Below are 20255 nucleotides of genomic sequence, written 5' to 3'. Positions count from 1 at the left end.
GCGGTGCACGGCACAGCCTTAGGACACAGGGTGATGAAACCCAGCAGCTCGAGGTGAAGGTCGCTTCCTCTACTTGTGCAGACTGGGCTGCCTGGTGGTCGTGTGCGTGCGTGCGTGGCCAGGCCCTGACTCTGGCTGTTGCCTTCCCCCTTTCGGCCCCCCTTTTCTCCAGGGCTGTATGGCAGGACCAAGTAATATCCACAAGGTTTCCACACACAGTGTGCGCTGAAACACCTCTGATTGTCATACATTCAAACTGATCATGTTTTTGTTTTATGACATGTAACTTCTTTTGCGTATTTCCAAATTTTCTCTTGGTGCCTTTGAATTTCTTTCTGGTTTTGTATTTACATTTCAATATTTGTTGGTTTGTTATTTGGGTTTTGGAGACAAGGTTTCTCTGTGTAGCCTTGGCTGTCCTGGAACTCACTCTGTAGACCTGACTGGCCTCCAACTCAGGGATTTGCCTGTCTCTGTATCCCGAGTGCTGGGACTAAAGGTGTGTGCAACCATGCCTGGTTAAGATTTCAATGGTTGATTGGACACAATTGATGGTATTTTATGGCTCAAGAGGTACACCTGCATTACGATCCCTCTATGTCTAATTGTCCTAGGACATTTACATTAAATTATAGTCAGCAACTTACATTACATTACAGTCTGTCTCCCATTCCTGTCTGGAAAGGACTCTCTGCTTATGGTAATCCCACATATGTTGGAGCCTATCAGCCTGTCTCTCCCCAGTGCATTCAACCACAAAAGCCATACTCTTTTTCCCTGACGATCTTGCAGGGTCGTCCTTGGGTCTGGGGCTTTCAGAGTCCGGCAGTGGAATGGGAGGGCTGAGGGAACAGCAAAGATGTTGGGTATTTGGGTCTCACTGCTGCTCCATTGTCTCCAAAGAACCCCTCTCTCTCATCTAAAAGTGCATCCTCTGATAACTTCTCCAAAGAGAAACAGCCAGGCAATAATTCCAAGCAGAGGCAGGCCGACTACACAATAAGTTTGAGGACAGCCAGGGACACAACAACAAAAACAAACAAACAAACAAACAAACAACAACAACAAGCCAGGAGCTCTTTGTCGTGGTTTGAATGAAAACAGCCCCCAGAAGCTCATAGGGAGTGATACTATCAGGAGGTGTGGCCTTGTCAGAGAAAGTGTGTGACTGGGGGTGGACTTTGAGGTTTTGGTTGCTCAAACCAGGCTGCCTGCTGCCTGCTGATCCAGGGTGATTTGAAGTGTGAGGGACTGGCTCAAGAGGCTTCAGAGAAGACTATCAATGTGTGGCCTAGAGACTATTCTTGTGATATTTTGGCAAAGAATGTGGCTGCTTTCTGCTTTTGTCCAAAAATTCTGCCTGAGGCCAAACTGAAGAGTTATGGATTAGCAGCTTTGGCAGAGGACATTTCCAGACAGCCTTGTATTGACTGTGTTCTTTGCTTTATTAGTGGCCATTCTTATGCAGATTTGTAATGAAAGGAAGCAAGCTGAGCAAGAGAGAAAATACAATTCAAGGATATTCAATATATATACAATATACAATTCAAGGAGAAAAGGTGGTGCTAGGAAGTGTAAACAGATTAAAGAAAAGCCTGAAGGGATAAAGAAAATGGTAACATCAGACCAAGATCCTACCCAGCTAAGTTTCCAATATGTAAAAAGGAATTGAAGAAAAGTGAACATGAATTTTAAAAAATCTTAGGGATGGGTTGGGTGGCGCACACCTTTAATCCCAACACTCAAACGGAAGAGGCAGGCAGATCTCAAAATTCGAGGCCAGCCAAGTCTACAGAGTGAGTTAGTTCTAGGACAGCCAGGGCTACACAGAGAAACCCTGCCTGGAAAAACCAATCCAAACCAAGTAACCCTTGTTGGTATAATGTTCTTGTGGAACGTATGCTTACCCTTGTTCATTCAAATGCTGATTTCTCTACCCCACTGTCTGGTTTCAATCCAGACATTGCATTGTGATGTTTACTCTAAGCATCACCTGTCTCAAGTTTGTGTAGACATGCCACCATTTGTTCTCTGTATTGTCAACAAAACAACCAGCCAATGCTGAGCAATGGAGAGAATAGGGTGGGACATCCCGGTCCAGAGGGGAGGAGAAGGAAGGGAGTGCAGCAGCAGGAGAACAGAGATCGGGAGAAGACTTGGAACCATGAGGAGAGATGAACCAGATCTAAGATATGACTAAAAGCAAGTATAATGTGGGAAATTCTGAATGGGAGGAAACTATGAGGGCTTGGAGGTTGAGGATGGAGGAACTATTGCCCAGCATTGTGCTCTGGGTTAATTAAATAAACCCTAGGCTCTGTGTGATTTGGGTATACAGCTGGTTTAAGAATAACAGCTGTTTAATTAAAAGATGAATCAATAATAAATATTAATAACCCACAACAAACTCCCCACTCACCCACCTAAAGGAGACAGACATACATTTCTATGTCAGGAAGAGCTAGAAGTTGCCTGCTATAGCTCCCAGCCAGGACTCAAGCCCCATGTAAACAGGACTCAAGCCCCATGTGAACTGGCCTTGATCTTAAAAGACTTTCCAAGCAGCGTCACTGAGGTTTCTCTGCTTCTTCCCCTTGGTGTACAGGCTTTGCTCCCAGGCAGGCTGCTCTGCTGCCCCCTGCGCTGAGTCCCTTGTTAGTCCCTGGAATCTCTCGTTGGCCTTGGCCCTTTCTTCTTGGTCCACCTGGACCCAAGATGGATGCCAGGCACTCAGTGAACGCTGCTCACCAGTAAAACAACACCAACCAGAGATGCATACCGGTCAAAGGAACAGCCCACCAGCACAGGGATACAGCTAGAGATTGCCTGTGTGTCTGTGAGGTCAAGTGTCAGGACTCTGTACCTGGCTGTGGCTGACAACTTCCAGGCAGGCCTATAACAGAGTATTTTTTTAAGATGTGGGACAAATTCCTTGATGTTCCTGAATCCAGAACCAACACGGAAACTAAGTGTTTGTGAGGGAATGATGGCGTCTGTAGGGGGGGAGAGGAAGGCAGAGATGGGGTGCAGAGTGGAGCTGTAAATTAAATAGCTCTGGCCATGAGTTAAAGCTAGTGAGTGATGGGTGCTTGGGAATTTATTATATTATTCTCTCATGAAAGATGGAGAAATGGGGGAGGGGGGAGGGAGGAGGGGAGAGGAGGGCCGAATGGAATGTGCTAGATTGTGTTGAAAGGCTATCCAGCCCACAGTGGCTTAGCCTCCTAAGATGGAAGTCTGGGGTCTCTCTGTAACATCCTGAAGCTGGAAAGCTTGCAAGTACAGCCCCAAATCCCTTCCCTCACTTTGACCCCCACCACCCACCCTCTGCACGATGCAGAGAGGGACAAGAATCCCTGAGGCCATCTCTGCCTGTCTGCAACCTTTCTGCCAAATCTCTCATCACGAGCTTTGTGGGGGCAGGGAAGGGGTCACCTGAGGCCTGGGGCTCTCTCCCTCTTCCACCCCAAGAAGAAGGAGCCACACTGACTGGGTGAGCTTGCGCAGGAGAGGGGTGAGGACCACATGCCTGGGTATGCTTGAAGTAGAAAATTCACAAATTCCAAGTCCTGGTCCCAAAGCAAACTCCCCATCCCAGGTGGCTGTGTCTCGCTTGTCCCTTCACCAGCTCCGTGGAGCCTGGGAGGCCAAGCCGGAGGCTTTGAAAAACCGGCCTGTGTTTGAGTTGTGAAAACACCAATGTCTGCGGTGTTTGTCCAGCAGAGAAGGGGCCTATTTTCTCCCTTCCAAATGCAAACTTGAAAGATGCTCCACGGAGTTTTCTTCAGACTTTCCACAGGAAACATAAACAAGGAAGAAAAATGACTGTAGGTCCTGAGACCCGAAGTGGAATTTCAACCCCAAAGGAGCTGCTCGGTAACAAGCGTTCTCTGTCCCCGGGAAGACTTCGAGAGACTTGGCTGGTGGTGTGCGAGCGGCCTTCGCAGACGGCAAGGGGAGGAACTGGACCACTGCTCGTGTCTGACTCCACCACGTCGCCTCTCCTCTGAATGAACAGCCCTTGCGTGGGCTCGTCCGCTGGGAGATTGCCTAGCCAGTGCTAAAAACGTGTGCGGTGTTCTTGCCTGTGAGCATGTATGTTCACGGCCGTGGGTGCACGCTGGCATGGGGGTACGTGTGTGGAGGCGAGGGAGTTATCCTCAGGGATGCTCTCCACTTCCTTTGAGGAAAAATGTCTCCCACTGGCCAGGAGTCCACCAGTTCAGCTCGATGGGGATGCTCCTGTCTTTGCCTCTCCAACACTAGTAGCGCATGCGTGTACCACTCTAACCGCCAATTTTAGGTGAATTCCTCAGGTCTCCACAGCTTGCAAGGCAAGTGCTTTACCCACTGAGACATCCACACAGCCCTCTCTGTTATCTTTCCGGATGGTGTTAAATGGGGTGCACCCACGTCAACGGCCCATCAACCTTGAGGAACCTGAAGCCTACCGTCTCTCTCGATACACACTGATCGTCACCTAGGCGTGGCATCCTGGTCTGGAGCTTCTGCTTTGCAGGCCGACACAGCGTAAGAGCAGCTGTAAGGTGATGCCTGTGTGCCACAGACGTGCACTGGGTATTGTAATGGGCACAGAGTCGGGTATGTGTGTGTGTGTGTGTGTGTGTGTGTACGTGATTACGTGCTTGAGTGAGTGTGCATGCGTGTTGCCACATACCTGTGAGGGTCGGAGTGACAGCTTTCTGGAGTGATTATCTCCTTTCACAGTGGGTTTTGGGGGATCAAACTCGGGTCTTCAGGCTTGCACAACAAGCCTGACTCTATGGAGTTAGGAGTCGTTACTTATTGTCCATGGGTTAGAGCTGCCCACTGACCGCTTCTGTGTTAGGAGTCTGCAAATTGTATGTTTGTTGAAAGCCAACGGAACCTAACTAACAGGAAGCTCCAGATCAAGAAACAGTGCTGTGTCAGTGTGGTTGTCCTGGAGGTCTGGATGCAGCCTGCTGGCTGATTCATAATGAGCTACAGGGCAGCTCACTGAGCGCAGGTAACTAGCATTTTCTGAGGCTATAGGCAGAATCTCTCTCTCTCTCTCTCTCTCTCTCTCTCTCTCTCTCACACACACACACACACACACACCTGCTGCCTCTTGGCATCTGAGAACTTTACTTCCTCCCTTGTAAATTCTGTCTAGTGAAGACTTGGGACTTACATCTTAACATATCTGTCTTATCACTTCATATAGCCCCTGTGGTAAGTCCACTAAAGAGAGCTGAGAGCATCATTGAAATTCATACTTCCAACTAGAGCTTGGCTTTGAGATGCCAAATTCTGAGAAAGGCTCTTCTGCCCTGAGATTCATCTATCCTATTCATGTGAAGCCAGTGCAAAAATCCAAAAGGCTTCAATGGCTACAAAGATTGCTTGGCTGATCATGACACCCCAGGATAGTCCCACACCTGTGTTTTGACTTGAGGAAGGGGATTTCCCCAGGTATTTTTGTGGGGAGATCCGTTAACTGTTGTTGGCTCTGAGAAGAAATTGGTAGGCAGCCAGGAAAAAAAATCATTCTGGTGATGGAGAGTGATATGGAATTCAGGGTGTAAGTGGCCTGGTTCTACAGTCATAAATCTGGGTCCAGACAGCTAAGTTGGTTCTTCCACTCAACTGCTAAGAAACTTGATGTGTTTATCTCTCCTGACATGAGGATGTGCCATCTGAAGTTATTTCTTTTGTTTTGCTCGTTTTTCAAGACAGGGTCTCTATGTAGCCTTGGCTATCTTGGAACTCACTCTGTAGACCAAGCTGGTCTCGAACTCAGAGATCCACCTGCCTCTATCCTCCAAGTGCTGGGATTAAAGACATGTGCCACCGTGCTCAGCTCAGAATTATTTCTGATTTCTATTTTTTTCCCCAGATTTTAGAATATTTGCATATGCCTTCAGGCTCTGTGTTTAATATGTGTAAGAAACATTTCAAAACTTCTAGTTTTAAAATTTGAGTTAGGGATGGTCAACCTGTACCAACCTTTTATTTACTTGTTTGTCGAGACAGTGTCTTACTCTGTAGCCCAGGCTGACCTCAAGCTCACAGTGATGGGCCTCATGCTCAGCTTCGTGAGGGCTGAAATGACAGGGGAGAGACCCAGCAGCTGCCCAGTTGTTCTGCTACTGTTGTTGTTTTCCATTTGTTTGTTTCTGGTTTGGGTTTTGCTTTTGAAGTGCTTATCCGATTAACTAAGACAAAACAGAGAAGGAATCTAGTACAATATCAGACCCAGGGCATGGGCAATTAGGAGCTGTCCTCATTTTGTTAGGTTGGAAAGAGGACAAAGGCAGAGTGTGAGAGGCCCAGTGGGAGGAGATGCCGTCCTGACCTGCAGATCGCAGCCCCTCACCCACCTCTGAATGCCAGGAACAACCAGCCCTCGGTCCAGAGAGCTCTGGCGTCTATTAAGAAACCGTTTGTAGAGTTACTAGAAAGGGCTGGCGAGACGCGTCAGCCGTTAACAGCACGTACTGCGCTTGTAGAGATCATGGGTTTGATTCCCAGCATCTACACGGCGGCTCATGACTCTCTTTCTCGGGGATCCAACATCTCTTCTGACCTCTATGGGCTCCTACACAGATGGTGTACATACATACAATCAGGCACACACATGCACATAAAATAAAAATATTTTTAATGAAGTTAGTGGAAACTATGTTCACAGCACCATCTCTGCATGTGGCCTTGCTGCCCAGGGGCCCTCTACAAGGTCTCATTCACTTCCCTAGGTCCCTTAGTCTCACACCACGGTCCTCCGCTGGGCCTTATTTACAGAGACATCCCACTACCATCCCCTTCCAGGGCTTCCTTCCCTCCCCTGGCACTGAGTAATTTTTTGACATGCCTTTTCCGAGGAAGTCTCTTCCAGTGAGGTCACCTGAGCTGGGAAAGCAAGGGGCAGATGAGAGAACAGAGGCTGCTGGGTGATTTGGGAAGGGTTCCATTCAAATGGCTAAGGTAAAGCAGGGGGGCGGGAATGAGAAGCTGACTAAAGAAACTAAGCCAACAGCAGTCTGGGGTACCCTCTGACTCCATTTGATCCCACTTCTCATTTAACCCTGCCTGGCTGTTGCAATCTGCTGACAGACAGACACAATTTGGTCTGAACAAGGAGCCTCTACCCTGGATTCCCAGATAGCACAGATGCTCCAGGTCCAACGACAGGTCCAGAAACCTGTCCTGGTTCACATGGCCATCGTTCTCCTGTCCTCTGCCTGTCAGCACTGGCCAGACTCATTCTCTTCAAGAGCTGCTTTTACCAAAGAGACGGCAGCTCCTGGATTGGTCCTCAAGAGCCTGTTCACCGCAGCCATGCCATCCCCACCCACGCCAGCCTCTCCACTACAACCAGGTGCTTCCTGCTTAGGCCAGCTAGGCTCCTTCCTCTGGTCTCCCCCAGGCTTAGAGTGCTCTGGGGTCTGCCTGGCAGCATTCTGCCTGACTCTCACCTGCAGGCGAGACAGCCAGCACAGCTTCCGGTGTGATCCTGGCACTACCGGCTCACCAGCCTGCGTCCTCGCTGTCAGACAGTTGACAATGCGAGAAGGTGATGGCAGCATCACCTACTGCCTCTTAGCTCTGTTGGGAGAAGTAAATGACATGGGCCCCCGGAACTGAACAAGATCTCCACTAACAGATGACCAGTGATGTATCTTCGTTGAAAGTAGAGTTCAGCTGTTGCCCAGAGCAGTCTCTTAACACTGATTTCCCACAGAGCAGGCGTATGGTGAACGGTGCTTGTGTGTATCCTGTAGTGAGTTCTGTGTGGATTCTCTTGATTGAAGGTTCCATAGAGCCTGAGTAATGAGCCTCTTTCTGTGCAGGCTTGAGGGATATCTATTCCTGGCCACCCCACAGCCTCTTCTCTGGGTACTTATGTGTTCAAGGCCCTTTCTCAAGCTTTGTCTTCTAATGCCAGTCTGCCCTAACAACTGGCATTTTCCCAGGAGTGAGTATAGCTGGTGGAGGAGTGTTCCCAGTGTGGGGGACTAGAGGGAAATGACAGAGATTGCGCCTGGGGACAGAGAGGGTGTCTGTTCTGGACAGGCTATGAGAGGCTACCAGCGTTCAGTAGCTTCCACTTGTACCAGGTGTTAAATTAGGAGCTCCCTAGCAGGTTCAAGCCCTGCTTCTTGGTCCTGGCTCCTTCCTTTCTTGCTTTTGTGGCTACAAAGTGTGGGGGTGGGATGAGTCTTATGAGTCTTGGCACCCTAAAGGTGCCAAAGGAAGAGCAGGCCCCTGTTGCAGGCGACCCCTCCACTTCCTGCCCGCAAGGCCTTCTGGGAAAGAAACGCTGTGTCCCCTCCCTGCCTGCTAGCCACACAGCTCCTTCCCGCAGAAGTCTGGTCCCTCAGGTGGCAGTCCAGCAGTCTCTGCGAGCAAACTTCCCAGCTACTCTTGGCTTTGTTAGAAACCTCATTAGCAGTGACAGAAAAGCAAGAGGCAGCTCAGTGAGGCATTCCAGGTGTCAGTTAAAAGGGGGGCCAAGGCAGGAAATGGCTATTAAACCATAACCAAGGCCAGCCCCCAGAGAACACAAAATAAAAAACGGAGGCCTGGAGAGGGGCAGGTGGTCATCAGAGAGCTGTAGGGTCTCTGGCTCAGGCTGCATCCTAAGGGGCTGCCAGGTCTTCTTGATTTGGGGTGTCTAAGAAACAAGGCCAGTGCATTCTTCATCATGTGTGTTTTTTGAGTCGGGACAGGGCCCAGGAGTCTGGATCTCAGTATAGCCATTCCCAAGTCTGAATGAAGGAGCCAGAGGCCTGGGGAGGAGGCCTGTTGAAGCTCAGATTCATGCAGTGCTCAGGCTTCACCCCTCCCTATCTAAGTTCTCAAGATTTCAGTGACATACATATTATTGGCTCTGTTTCAGAGATAAAGAAGCAGATACCCAAGTGTGTTATTTTGGGCTCTTGGAGAATTCACTAGATCTCAATCCCCCAATGATACTTGGAGCTTCTAAACAAGGGACACATTCCTTCACTCCACAGTCAGTCATAAGTGGTCCAAATGTGCATTGAGGCTGAGGTCGCTTGGAGCTGGCTCCGCTTCTCTTGTAAGGGAATTAGAGTGAATGTCTAGTACCTGGAGCTCTCTGTCTTGCCAAGGAGGAGGAACGCTCCCCCAAGCTGGGGCACAGGCCCTGCTGAGGGAGGCTGAGGACAGTGGCCATCTGTGTGGACACCAGTGCCGCTCCAGGGATCTGTTTGCCTTTGCTGCGCAGGGACCTGCTGAGGCCATGTATTTTTGTCATGCCTGGCCGGGAATGTGCATGATTTATGATTTTTTTTTTTTTTTTAACCTGAGGCTTCATCATAAAGAAGCATTGAGACTACAGTGAACCTGGTTATGAAAGGCCTTCCTTTCTGGGACTCTGTCAGAGGAGGCCCTGCTGGCCGGCCCGCTTCAAGGATTAGGGAATGCTGTGCCCACCTTAGGTCTGGAACGTCCTGAGATACCAACGAATCTGCACAGGAGTCTAAGCTTTGTCCCCACGTCCCCTCTTAGGCTTCTTGTTCCCTTACAGCAAACCTGCTGGAGAGACCCCTGAATCCCTGGCATCTTGGCCTCTAGGCACACATGTCCCTGGCAGAGTCACTTAACCTCAGCTAGCCTCAGCTTTGCCAGCTGCAAAGGGAGATATGTACCCCAAGCTGCTGTGGCGTGGCAATAGAGGCCCCTCGCCCCCACTGCTCAGCTCTCCAAGCATGAGTCCTGTTTATTTCTGTCTGTTGAGCACCTGAAGCAGTGCCTGGCTCACGGCGGTGGGTACAGAGCATTGGCCAGTTCCAGCTGATTGTATTCAGTGGCTGGGGAATGTGGGGAAGGAATGTACTGCAAGCCCGGCTGGCCATTGATCAGCAGCTAGGAAACCATCAAGTATGTCTGAGTCTACGTCTTTCCCTACAGATAGAGAGATAAAGCTCCTGGCCTTATGTGGAGAGTCCCCGGAGCTCCAGCTGACCCCAAAGCCCTGCTTGCAGGCAGGGTCAGAGGACTTAATCAGTTCAATTGCCTGCCCAGGCACCCTTCCTCCAGCCTGGACCCTCACTTCTGGGAATGGCAGCCACTCTGGGGCAGGAGCACCCTCATGTCAGCTCAGCCAGGCTGGGCCCCTCTTCAGAGAGGGGCTGAGGGGTGTGAAGGACTGGTGTGTGACTTTGTTTATTTTCTCTGAAGGGCCCTGCTATAAAAATAACCTGCCTGGAAACCTCATCTCTGAAGGGGAGAAAGAAGCTTTTGTGTCCGAGGAAGTGGCTCTAACTGCAGCCCTGAGCCTGCCCCAGCCCCCACCATCGAAGAGGGGCGGCTAAGGTGAGAGGGGCAGGGCCCACAGAAGGCTGTGAGCCTCTCTTCTCAGTGCTAGAGGCCCTCAGAGGCCAGCTGGGTCTAGAAGCTCTGAAGGAGCATAGGTAAAAGACATTAATGAGAGAGGAAAGCCGAGATAGGGCAGATAAGAGACAAAGAGCCTGGGAGAAAGGAAAATGAAGTTCCACAGAGGGGGAGCCTAGGGTGAACTGGAGCCTGACAGAGGTCAGAGGAAAGCCTGGAGGTGTTCCACTGGAGAGCCACAGAGCCCAGGAACTCAGCGTGACACTGGGACCATGATTCTAGATGTAGCTAAGAGTTTGATCCACTTCTCCATCCCCAACAGCTTTTCATCACTGAGACAAAGGCAGGGCAGGAAATACGCTGGGTGACTGCTCTGCTGCTCAGACTTGTCCCCACTGTGGCACAGATGTGACAGAAAAGACAAAGGATTCAAGTACCCACCAGGCCAGGCCCTGGGCTAGGTATGAGGTGAGGATTGGCTTGGGATCCTCAAGGTTCTCTTGCCCAGGACCCAGGGGCAAGGGCAAAGAAAGACCTGGACTCGCAGGTGGTGGCAAGCTCTCCCACTGTTCAGCTAGGTGGCCGTTTGTTTGTTTGTTTGTTTGTTTGTTTGTTTGTTTGTTTGTTTTTGAGACAAGGTTTCTTTGTGTAACCTTGGCTGTTCTGGCCTCTTTCTAGACGGGGTTGGCTTTGAACTCACAGAGATCCGCCTGCCTCTGCCTCCCGGGTGCTGGGAATCCAGGCTTGTGTTACAATGCTCAGCCAGCTGGTTAGTCTTAAGCAAGCCATTTAAGCCTTTTCCAAACTAGTCTTCTTCTCTGCAGCCTTCAGGTGACAAGCTCCCCTTGCCTGCTCGCTGAGCCTTTGAGCGGAACCTTGGCACAGGGTCCAGATGGACTATCTGGTGCTGACAAGGCAAGAAGGACTGCCCTTTCTGGACAATTTCCTCCAGGTACAGCCAGTTAAAGACAGTTGGCTGGTACTGATGTACAAGCCACCAGGATCTTAGGACCCAGCACCACTTGTACCCAGAAAGTTGCAGGATTGGCTCTGTGCTGTGCAAAGAAGCCCACAGAGCAGCTACCCGGACTAGACTGCATTGCGAACACAAGACCTTTGCTCACAGAACTTTCCCATGACCACGGGGTGTCGATGCCTCAAGCTTGGGATCAACCCGTAGAACAAGGGGTTGGTAGGAGGAACATTCTGTCTAGGAGAGAAAGTTGTGTTGCTGAGGGAACAAGAGAGAGCGACATCTCCCACAAGGTGTTGGAAGAACACAGAATAAAGGCTAGAACAGAGCAGGGGTCCAGGATGCCTTACAGCGACAGCGAGAGGGAGAACTTAAAATGTCTTGGCTATAAAGGAAGCCATCTTGATAGAATGACTGCTGGGTGCAGCTGCGAGAGAGAGCGAGCGAGCTGCAGAAGCCATGATCGGGATGGCAGCACTCCAGAGCTGAAATTCCCTGGGGCCTGGGGCTAGAGGCCCCGGAGAGAAGCAACATGTAGCAATGGGGCCACTCTGAAACACTGTGGTAGGCTTTGAACCAGCCAGGGTGTCCATAGGCAGATGAATGGATGAAGAGAGCATTGTACGTACACACACAGAATGTTAGCCTACCATTAAAAGAATAAGACCCTGTCATTTGTGGCAATGTGGATGAAACCTGAGGATAATTACATGTTAAAATTAGCCAGGCACAGCTAGACAAATACCACGTTCTCACTCATTTGTGGGAGCCTAAGATGTCAATATTATAAAAGAAGAGAATAGAATAACGGTCACAAGGTACTGGGAGTGGGGGTAGAGACAGCGGGTACCTGTTAAAGACATTCCTTTGCGGCGATGGAGAGGTGGTTCAGCACTTGATCTAGAAGATCTGGGTTCAATTCCCAGCACCCACATGGTGGCTCACAGCCATCTGTAACTCCAGTTCTAGGGAATTCAGCACTGTCTTCTGGCCATTGTGGGCAACAGGCACAGAGATGGTGCACAGGCACATTCAGGGAAGACACACGTGTAAAATAACATGCAATTTTTTTTTCCCAAGCACAAACTTTAATTTATTCCCTGGCAAAAGGCCAACTGCAATCAAGTGAGGTGGACAAAGGCTCATGATCTTATTGTCTTCATAACCGAATCACCTTAGAACTGGATCACTTGGCCCTTTCTCTTCTTATCACCACCCAGTTCAAAATGCTTGCATCTCTTAATAGCCAGCATTCTCTTCGATCTGCAGTTGGGCTCAACACACTCAAGTCTCAGCACAATCTTCTTTGTAGTTTTAGCTTTTTTGTGGAAAATAGGCTTAGTCTGCCCACCATAGCCACTCTGTTTCCTGTCATAACGCCGCTTCCCCTGGGCATACAAAGAATCCTTGCCCTTCTTGGACTGTGTCACTTTGTGGGGCTGGTGCTTGCCACGTTTCTTGCAGAATGTCCAGCGGGTCTTAGGAATAATGTTCACCATGTTCGCGCGAGCGATATCGGCTCAGAAAGCCACCTAAATCTTCAATAAGAGAAATTCCTTCTTAATTCAGGAGACACTTCACAACTAGAAAGAAGCCCAGTGATTCTTGACATACACAAATTTTAACTGTTTGGGGCGATGGAGATCCTGACTATTCATATATGATCGTTATACACTGCACGTGCACCAAGTTCTCTGTCTGCACTGCACACAAATGTATCATACAGGCCAACACATCCCCAAGCTAGTGAGGAGCACTGAAAGCCGAGTGTGTCAGGACACCGGTAAACGGTGCACCTCCTATGCGCCGAGTGTGGAAAGCGTCCGTGTGTATTCTCACTGAGCCCCTCTGAATGCCCTCTACAGATGACACTGTGGTTGGCTCCCCAGCCTCTGTCACACTCCACACCACTGTGCAGAAAATTGCTATTTTGATAGAGTCTGCTCGAATCCCCTAGTGTGCAGAAAGGACCCGGTGGATCTGGGTCAACTAGGCTAATTCCAGGATCCACACAAGAAATTGGTTTTTCTTTTTTGTTAAAGATCTACTTTATTTTTAAGTGTGTGTGTGTGTGTGTGTGTGTGTGTGTGTACATGTGTACATGAGTTCAGGTGTCTGCACAGGCCAGAGGCATCAGATCCTCCTGGACCTGGAGTTGTGGGCAGTTGTGAATGGCCTGATGTAGGTGCTGGGAAAAAGGACTCAGGGTCCTCGGCAAAAGTGGCACGTTTTAAACCTCTGAACCATCCCTCCAGCCAAGAGAAAGTTGTCTTCTGGGTTGGTCCATAAAAACTATGGGGCAAGGGGCTAGAGAGATGGCTCAGAGGCTAAGAGCACTGGCTGCTCTTCCAAAGGTCCTGAGTTCAATTCCCAGCAACCACATGGTGGCTTACAACCACCGATGGTGAGATCGGATGCCCTCTTCTGGTGAGCAGGAGCACATGTAAGCAAAACACTGTATATGTAAATAAATAAATAAAATTGAATTTGTAAAAACAAAACTATGGGGCAAAGTTTGGTTTAATGGCAGGGAAGGAAAAGCCCCCCCCCCCCCTCCATCTCCTTACACAAACCTTTTGGATTTGCAAGGGGGCCAACATCTACGGAAGGCGGAGCCAAGAGAATTACTGGACACACACTAAAGCTTGATCAAGTTGTCCTGAGCCTCCCAGGACTTTCAGATTCTAGTTCTGAAGCCCTTTATGAGGGTCAACTGGATTTAGTTTTCATGAGACTAGGGTATATGGCCCCGCCAGTCTGGTGGTCACAGGCTGCTCAGGAATTGTCTGTGTCACTCCCATCTAGTAAAAATTGATTTCAACCTAAAAAACAAAAGTAAACTCGGTCCCATCCCTTTCTGGAGACTTCACAAAGGGGGCCATATAAGGGAACGGGCATCTGAGGTTTGCTCAGCGTTGGAAAAGAGCGCCCCCGTTACTGAACATCTGACTTCGCAGTGGCTGAGGCCAGCGGCCCAGGGCTTGGGAGACTGCTAGCGGCAACGTGAGGGACTTGACGCGGGGAAGCCTGCCAGCCCATGCTCCTTAAGTTGTCTGGTCCCCGGGCCTCGGTTTCCCCATGTGCAGTGGCTGGGCAGCAGTAGGCAAGGGTCTCCTAATAACATTCTGGAATTCCCACAGGCAGGCCTCCAGGCCGCGGGGCTGGCCGAGAGAACAGAACTGTGGCTGTTTGTCAGAGCTGCACAACAGTGAAGCCCATTGAACCCGTCTGTGGTCTCTTGCACAGAAACAGCCAAACGGCACATGTAGAAAAGGAAACTTCATCTGTGGGGCTGGTGAGAGGTGCTGAAAAAAAATATGCAGCTCTTGGGTGCTATCCAGGGAGAGCCAATTTTCAGTCCACAGGCTGGGATGACCATGTGTCCCGACAGGCTACACTCAACTTCATTCTGCCACAGCCAGAGGGAGGATGGTGACTGTGGGCAGGCAGTCCTTATGGACACCGTGGGATAATGAGCCCTGTGTGGTAGGGGTTCTCTAAAGACCTTTCACGGTCCTGGTTTTGTGGCTTGTAGAGCAGCGATAACCCTTTTAGAAAAATGCCTTGAACAAAATCTGAAGTGCTGTTCATTTTTTATCAACTCAGTGTTTATTTCATCAACTTAGACTGCCTTTAGCAAACTGTGAACCCAGAGCTGGAGGGGTGTGGGGTCTCCTTCCCTGGGGAATCCTTGCCTTGAGGCCAGGATGTAGGGAGATGGAATCATAAGACTTCTAGTGGCCACTCTCTGACCTTCCGTCCTTCCTTTTCTCTACCAGTGACCAGTGTTGATGGAGTGACCACTGTCAGAGCACTTCATATCTGAAACCCCATTCGGAGTTCCTGCCGTCCATAAGGAAGCCAGATGATGTCAGGCATACAGATAAGCGTTGGAAATACTATGGCTGAGGAGAACAAGCGGGGTACAAAAAAGGCAAGCCAGGGACCCCTTAGCATGCCATAGCTCTGGTCTCAAAGCTTGCTAGTGGCACAGCTGTCACTTGAACCTCCTTCCTCTGCGGCAGGTGATGGCTCCATGTCGTTCTTTGGCTAAGATAATGTTTACCTCTCCTCCTAAATCTTAGAGGTTTCACAAGTACCACTAAGGTAGGCTGCCTGGTGGGGTCCAGAAGGTTGTTAGAGGTAACTCCAACAGGCCCATCATTGGGTAAAAAAGTGAGAAAGGCACAGCCAGAGACCGAGCCAAGAGGCATGTGGTGGGGAGGGGTGAAAGAGCTTGAGTGTGGCTTTTGTGTGTGCCTGAGGGCAAGGCTGCATGTGCAGAGATGCACGTCGCTCCCTTGCACAGGAGCAAGGGACTCCTTGCTAGGGACAGGACTAGGTCTACAGGCCAGCCTGAGAGGTGCTTTGCGGCTCTTGGAATGAATGGGCCTCTGTCTTTAAGGCTGTGTGAGCCTCTGTGTGCAGGTCCCATTAACTCCACCTCAGCCACATGTAGAAAGGGGAGAGGCCTGAGAAGCCCAAAGTACACAGTCCTTCTGATTTTAGAATGAGGCAATATGCAGAAGCCGCCCCATAAGCTGCAGCTCAGGAGAGCATGTGTCGGTGCCTCACCCAGTGTTTTGCTATCTCTTCTGCTAATCTTCTCTCGACCAGGCTCCAGCAAGGAAACTACTCATATGGCCATGTCAACTTCAGGTGTGCCCTGGCCAGCGTCTGGGATCCTGAGTGTGGCTTTCTCCTTCCTAGCTCAGTTTCAGCGTCCACTTTATATGCTCCTACTTGCAGTTTTACAGTTTTATCTTAATGAACAGGCAGGCTCAAGTCTGGTCCAGGGCCCATGTTCCCTTTCCCCCTTCCAGACCTCTCTGTGTCCAGGCCCCTGTTGCCCTTGGCAAGGGTTTGTTTAATGGAGTGACTCCTGTCTGGGAGCAGCCTGGAGCACAGGACACAGGGAGATGGTTGTCCAAGCCTGTTTTTTTGTTTTTTTGTTTTTTTAAACCAGCAGAGCCAAACCAGTGATGGGCTGGCTGGGTGCCTTCCTTATTCCTCCAACTACCATCCTGGCCCTAATTATCAATGGCCTCTGGTTTAAGACTTCTAGTTATCCACTGGAAGACCTCCTGGGTTGGAGTCTGGTCCCCGACATGACAGAATGGAGATCTGCTTTCTGAAGAATTAACTGGAGCTGACACAGGTTCCTGGAACCAAAAAACAGACTCATGGAGACGAACAACATACCCCAGGGCCTGGCACAGAGTGGGACCTAAAGGAGTGAGTGGCTGAGTAGAGGGCAGAAGACAGGTGGATAGATGGATATACAGACAGAAAATAATCATCTGCCCATGAAGAAATTTTTATAAACATCTTACCTCATATCTTGACCCAAACATCGTGGTATCTAAAGTAACGTTCTCAGCCTGAAGCCTTTCTGACATATTTATGAGACTACTTCAGAGGTAATATGAAACTGGCCCGTTCTCCATCTTACGTCTACTCCTCTGGATGCCTCTCAGAAAGGATGCTGTGCCCACCAGAAAAGGCGTGGTGCAGCTGGGTGAAGCTGCAGTCAGGTGAAGTGAGCAGCAGGTGACTGGGGGAGGGGGAGGTTAGCTCAGGCTGCCAGGAGCCATGGAACTGACTATGGCACAGGGCTGGTGCTAGAGCAAGATGCACCAGGGGACAGAAAGCTTCTAGTACTAGTGCAGGAGCCTGGCACACCACAGGCAGTGCAGTAAATACAAACCCAATAAAATGTTTCTATGCCTTCTCTCTGGCTGTCACCCCCAAACCCTTTTCTAACCAGTGTATTAGATTACTTGGGACCCATTTCCTGGAGGTAGAATGAATCAGGATGAGTAGCCCAGCTGAAGGAGAAAGGGACACCAGCCCTTTCTCCAACTGCACTTAGGAGTGCAACCATTCCCTTTGACAGACCTCATAGATCCCTAATACTGGGAGTCTTAGGGAAGGAACTTGCTTTTCTAGTTACTATTCTCTGAGCCTTCCCTCTAAATTACATCTTGAAAGCCTCAGTTTGGGGTCCAAAGAGGCTTGCCAATCCCTCTCCCCGGCCCCACTCACTGAGTCCCATGTTCTAAGCAAATGCAAGAGAGCTGTGGGCTCAGGGCAGCCAAGAAAGGCCCTGTAAGCCAGGGAAAACAATTAAGAGCAATTACCATCAAGAGAGGCCTCTGGTGAGGGTGGAAGCCATCTGTGATGAAAAGTGGCTGAATGATTTGAAGAGTAGCAGAGGGTGGGGGAAGGGCTGAGAGGGGATTGCTTTTCTTTTCCAGGTCAGGACTCCTCCCCCTTAGCTCCTTGAATAAAACTTCCCTCACAGGGCAAAGGGGTTTAGAGAGTGCGTGTGTGTGTGTGTGTGTGTGTTGGGGGGGGGGGGAGTGAGGGACAGAGGGAGGGCATTCCACATTCCTGAGATTCTCAAGCCAGGGCAGAGGAAACTCCACACTGACAAGAATGAGTGAGGCAGAGGTGGAAAGACAGAAATACCTACAGGGTTTTTTTGAAGGTGGGTGGGTGGATGCTCTTACCTATTGCAAATCTTGCTTGCATCCTGGGCTAAGGCCGCCTGGTGACTCTGTAATTCATTACCCTCTATCCTTAGGCTAACCTTTTTTTCTCGGTTAGATGAGACCAAAGAAACTATTGGATAGGTAGTGAAGAGAAAAATGGCTCTTGGGGAAGGGTGGAAGGGAACCCTGTTACCTGTGGCCTGAAGAAATCAAGAGAAAAGTGAATCCAAGGGCACCCTCCAACACTACGGTGAAAAGCTGAGTAAAGACCCAATCTCATTCCCGGGAGAGGAGGGGTTGGGTGGATCTCAGGAAAGGCTCTCTGCCTGGGTTTCAACGTTTTGGTCAGGCGTTTCCCTGTGAGCATGCAGCAGCGTCCACACTCTGTCTTCTCACTTCAGAAGTGCTGACAGACTTGTAAGGGTTAGTGAAGCAATGCATATCAAGTGTTTGGCACGTAGGTATGAGACCAGGGTCTTAACATTTATAGTTAGCATACTATCAGTGCTATTGGAAAATGGCTTTAGCTGCTAAGCTGAAAAGCAACTGGAAGAACTTAGATTAGGGGCCAGCCTGGCACCTGGCAGGCTTCGAGAGGCTGGGGGCAAGCCTGGATACACAGTGAGTTCCAGATCAGCCAGAGTTCCTAGTGAGACCCTTTCTTCAAAACAAGTATCTCAAAAAGGAAGCCAAGGTAACAAGGCACACACTACAATTCCAACATTTAGGAGAATGAATCCCAGCACTCAGGATCAAAAGATGGCTATACTGTGAGACTCTCAGAAAATGGACCCATGAGACTGGAGGGCAGTTAAGACTAGCTACTCTTCCGAAAGGCTCAGATTCAATTCCCGGCACCCTTACAGTGGCTCACAGCTGTCTGTCACCCCAGTTCCAGGGGATGTTGCCCTCTTCTGGCCTCTGCAGGCAATAGGCATGTACAAACATATATGCACGCAAAATGCCCACATACATAAAAAGAAGGAAAACTACATTTAAGCAAAGCATAAAACAAAAACAAGAAATAAAAATGGCCAGCTGTGATACACACTTGGGAGACAGGGAGGAGGATCAGGAGTTCAAAATCACCCTTGGCTACATAACAGACTCGCGGCCAGCCTGAAACAAAACTGTTGTTTGAATCAACACCCAACTTGGAGATGTCCATGATAGCAATCCACTCATTCCTTCAACCAGTCTGTCTCTTTCAGTTGTTTTAGACACCAGGAGGAGCGTAGACGCTTTAGCAAGAGGTACTTCACACGAATCAGTTCCTGACACCCAGATGCTGTTAAGTACAGAAGAGAAAACTGAGTGAGGAAGCTGTAGACTCAAGGTATTCCAACAGTTAGCGGAAGCAGTGAGCTAAAGGAATGCCTTCTTGTCAAACAGTGGCAAAAGGCCAGCACGGTAACACCAAGCAGCATGGGGGAGGAGCAGGTGATAGAGAGGTGCTGAGCCCGATGTAGGGTTTTGCCAGGCCTGTAATGGGCTCACAGTCAATGTACACAGGCAGAGGTATACATTCATTGTGTACACTCACAGTAAACGTACACAGGAGATGAAGGTCTCCCCTAGGTCTGAGAAGTGTCTGGGGCCTGAAAAGCCAGCACCCACCCCCTTTCCTTCGGAACTTTCTGCAGAGCCACTAGCAAGTACCACCCAGGAGCGGCTGGGGAGATGTCTTTTATGGACACTGGGTACAAGCCCACTCTGAGAACAGTCTCCTTGTCTGGCGTCAGGTGGAGAGGAGGCAGGCCAGTTATCTAACCATAAACATGGTTAATAGGGTTCTTTCCTCACTCCAGCCATTATGAAAAGTTTGAAAAAACAAACAAACAAACAAACAACAACAACAACAACAAACCTTAATCATGCCTTAAAAACCCCAGAATTCAAAAACCTGTCCAGAGACAACCTGGGCCGTCCAAGTCCAACAGACAAATGTTTCTCCACAGGGCTTCCAGTGGCTGTTTCCTAGTTCCACCCTTGTGAGCCTGAGCTGTACCGAGACAATCTGGTGAGAAAGGGGCGCAGGAAAGCAATGAGACAAAAGGTGCAGTGAGCAGTCGCTCGGAGGAGTCCTGGCTGGTGCACCTGGCAGCTCTGCAGACAGGGTTAGTTAAACAAAACAAAACAAAAACTCCAGAAAGCCTCAGATTTGCATGTTATTTGTGTTCCAGGCTTCACTTGCGGGTACGCAGAATGAAACGAATGAATGAACAGTATTCAGTCTCCTGGTTAAGAGGTGGATTCCGAAATCCAGGCCACAGTGAGGATCCAATCCCTGGTCCTGTTTGGGTCTGCACACAGATGGGAGGTACCTATGTAGATGTGTATAAATACACATATATACATATATTTCATAATCGTATATGAGGAGACAGAACAGTCTCAGGAACAAATATACTACTGAGTCCAGGGAGTCCCCAGTCAGAGCACAGAAG

The 20255-nt window shown here is 49.6% G+C and overlaps 1 protein-coding gene across 1 annotated transcript; it reads right to left on the bottom strand.

Annotated features, from left to right (window-relative positions):
- Window positions 1-12432: 12432 nt before the first annotated feature.
- LOC129691172 (60S ribosomal protein L36a-like) lies at window positions 12433-12813 on the bottom strand. The gene has a single exon (XM_055627199.1). It carries the CDS (start codon window positions 12811-12813, stop codon window positions 12490-12492), a length of 324 nt encoding a protein of 107 aa, XP_055483174.1. The 3' UTR covers window positions 12433-12489.
- Between the last annotated feature and the right edge of the window lie 7442 nt (window positions 12814-20255).

The sequence above is a fragment of the Psammomys obesus genome, unplaced genomic scaffold (assembly GCF_907164565.1).
Source record: "Psammomys obesus unplaced genomic scaffold, mPsaObe1.curated_primary_1811, whole genome shotgun sequence".
Taxonomy (NCBI): domain Eukaryota; kingdom Metazoa; phylum Chordata; class Mammalia; order Rodentia; family Muridae; genus Psammomys; species Psammomys obesus.
This window is presented reverse-complemented; position numbering and strand designations above follow the sequence as displayed.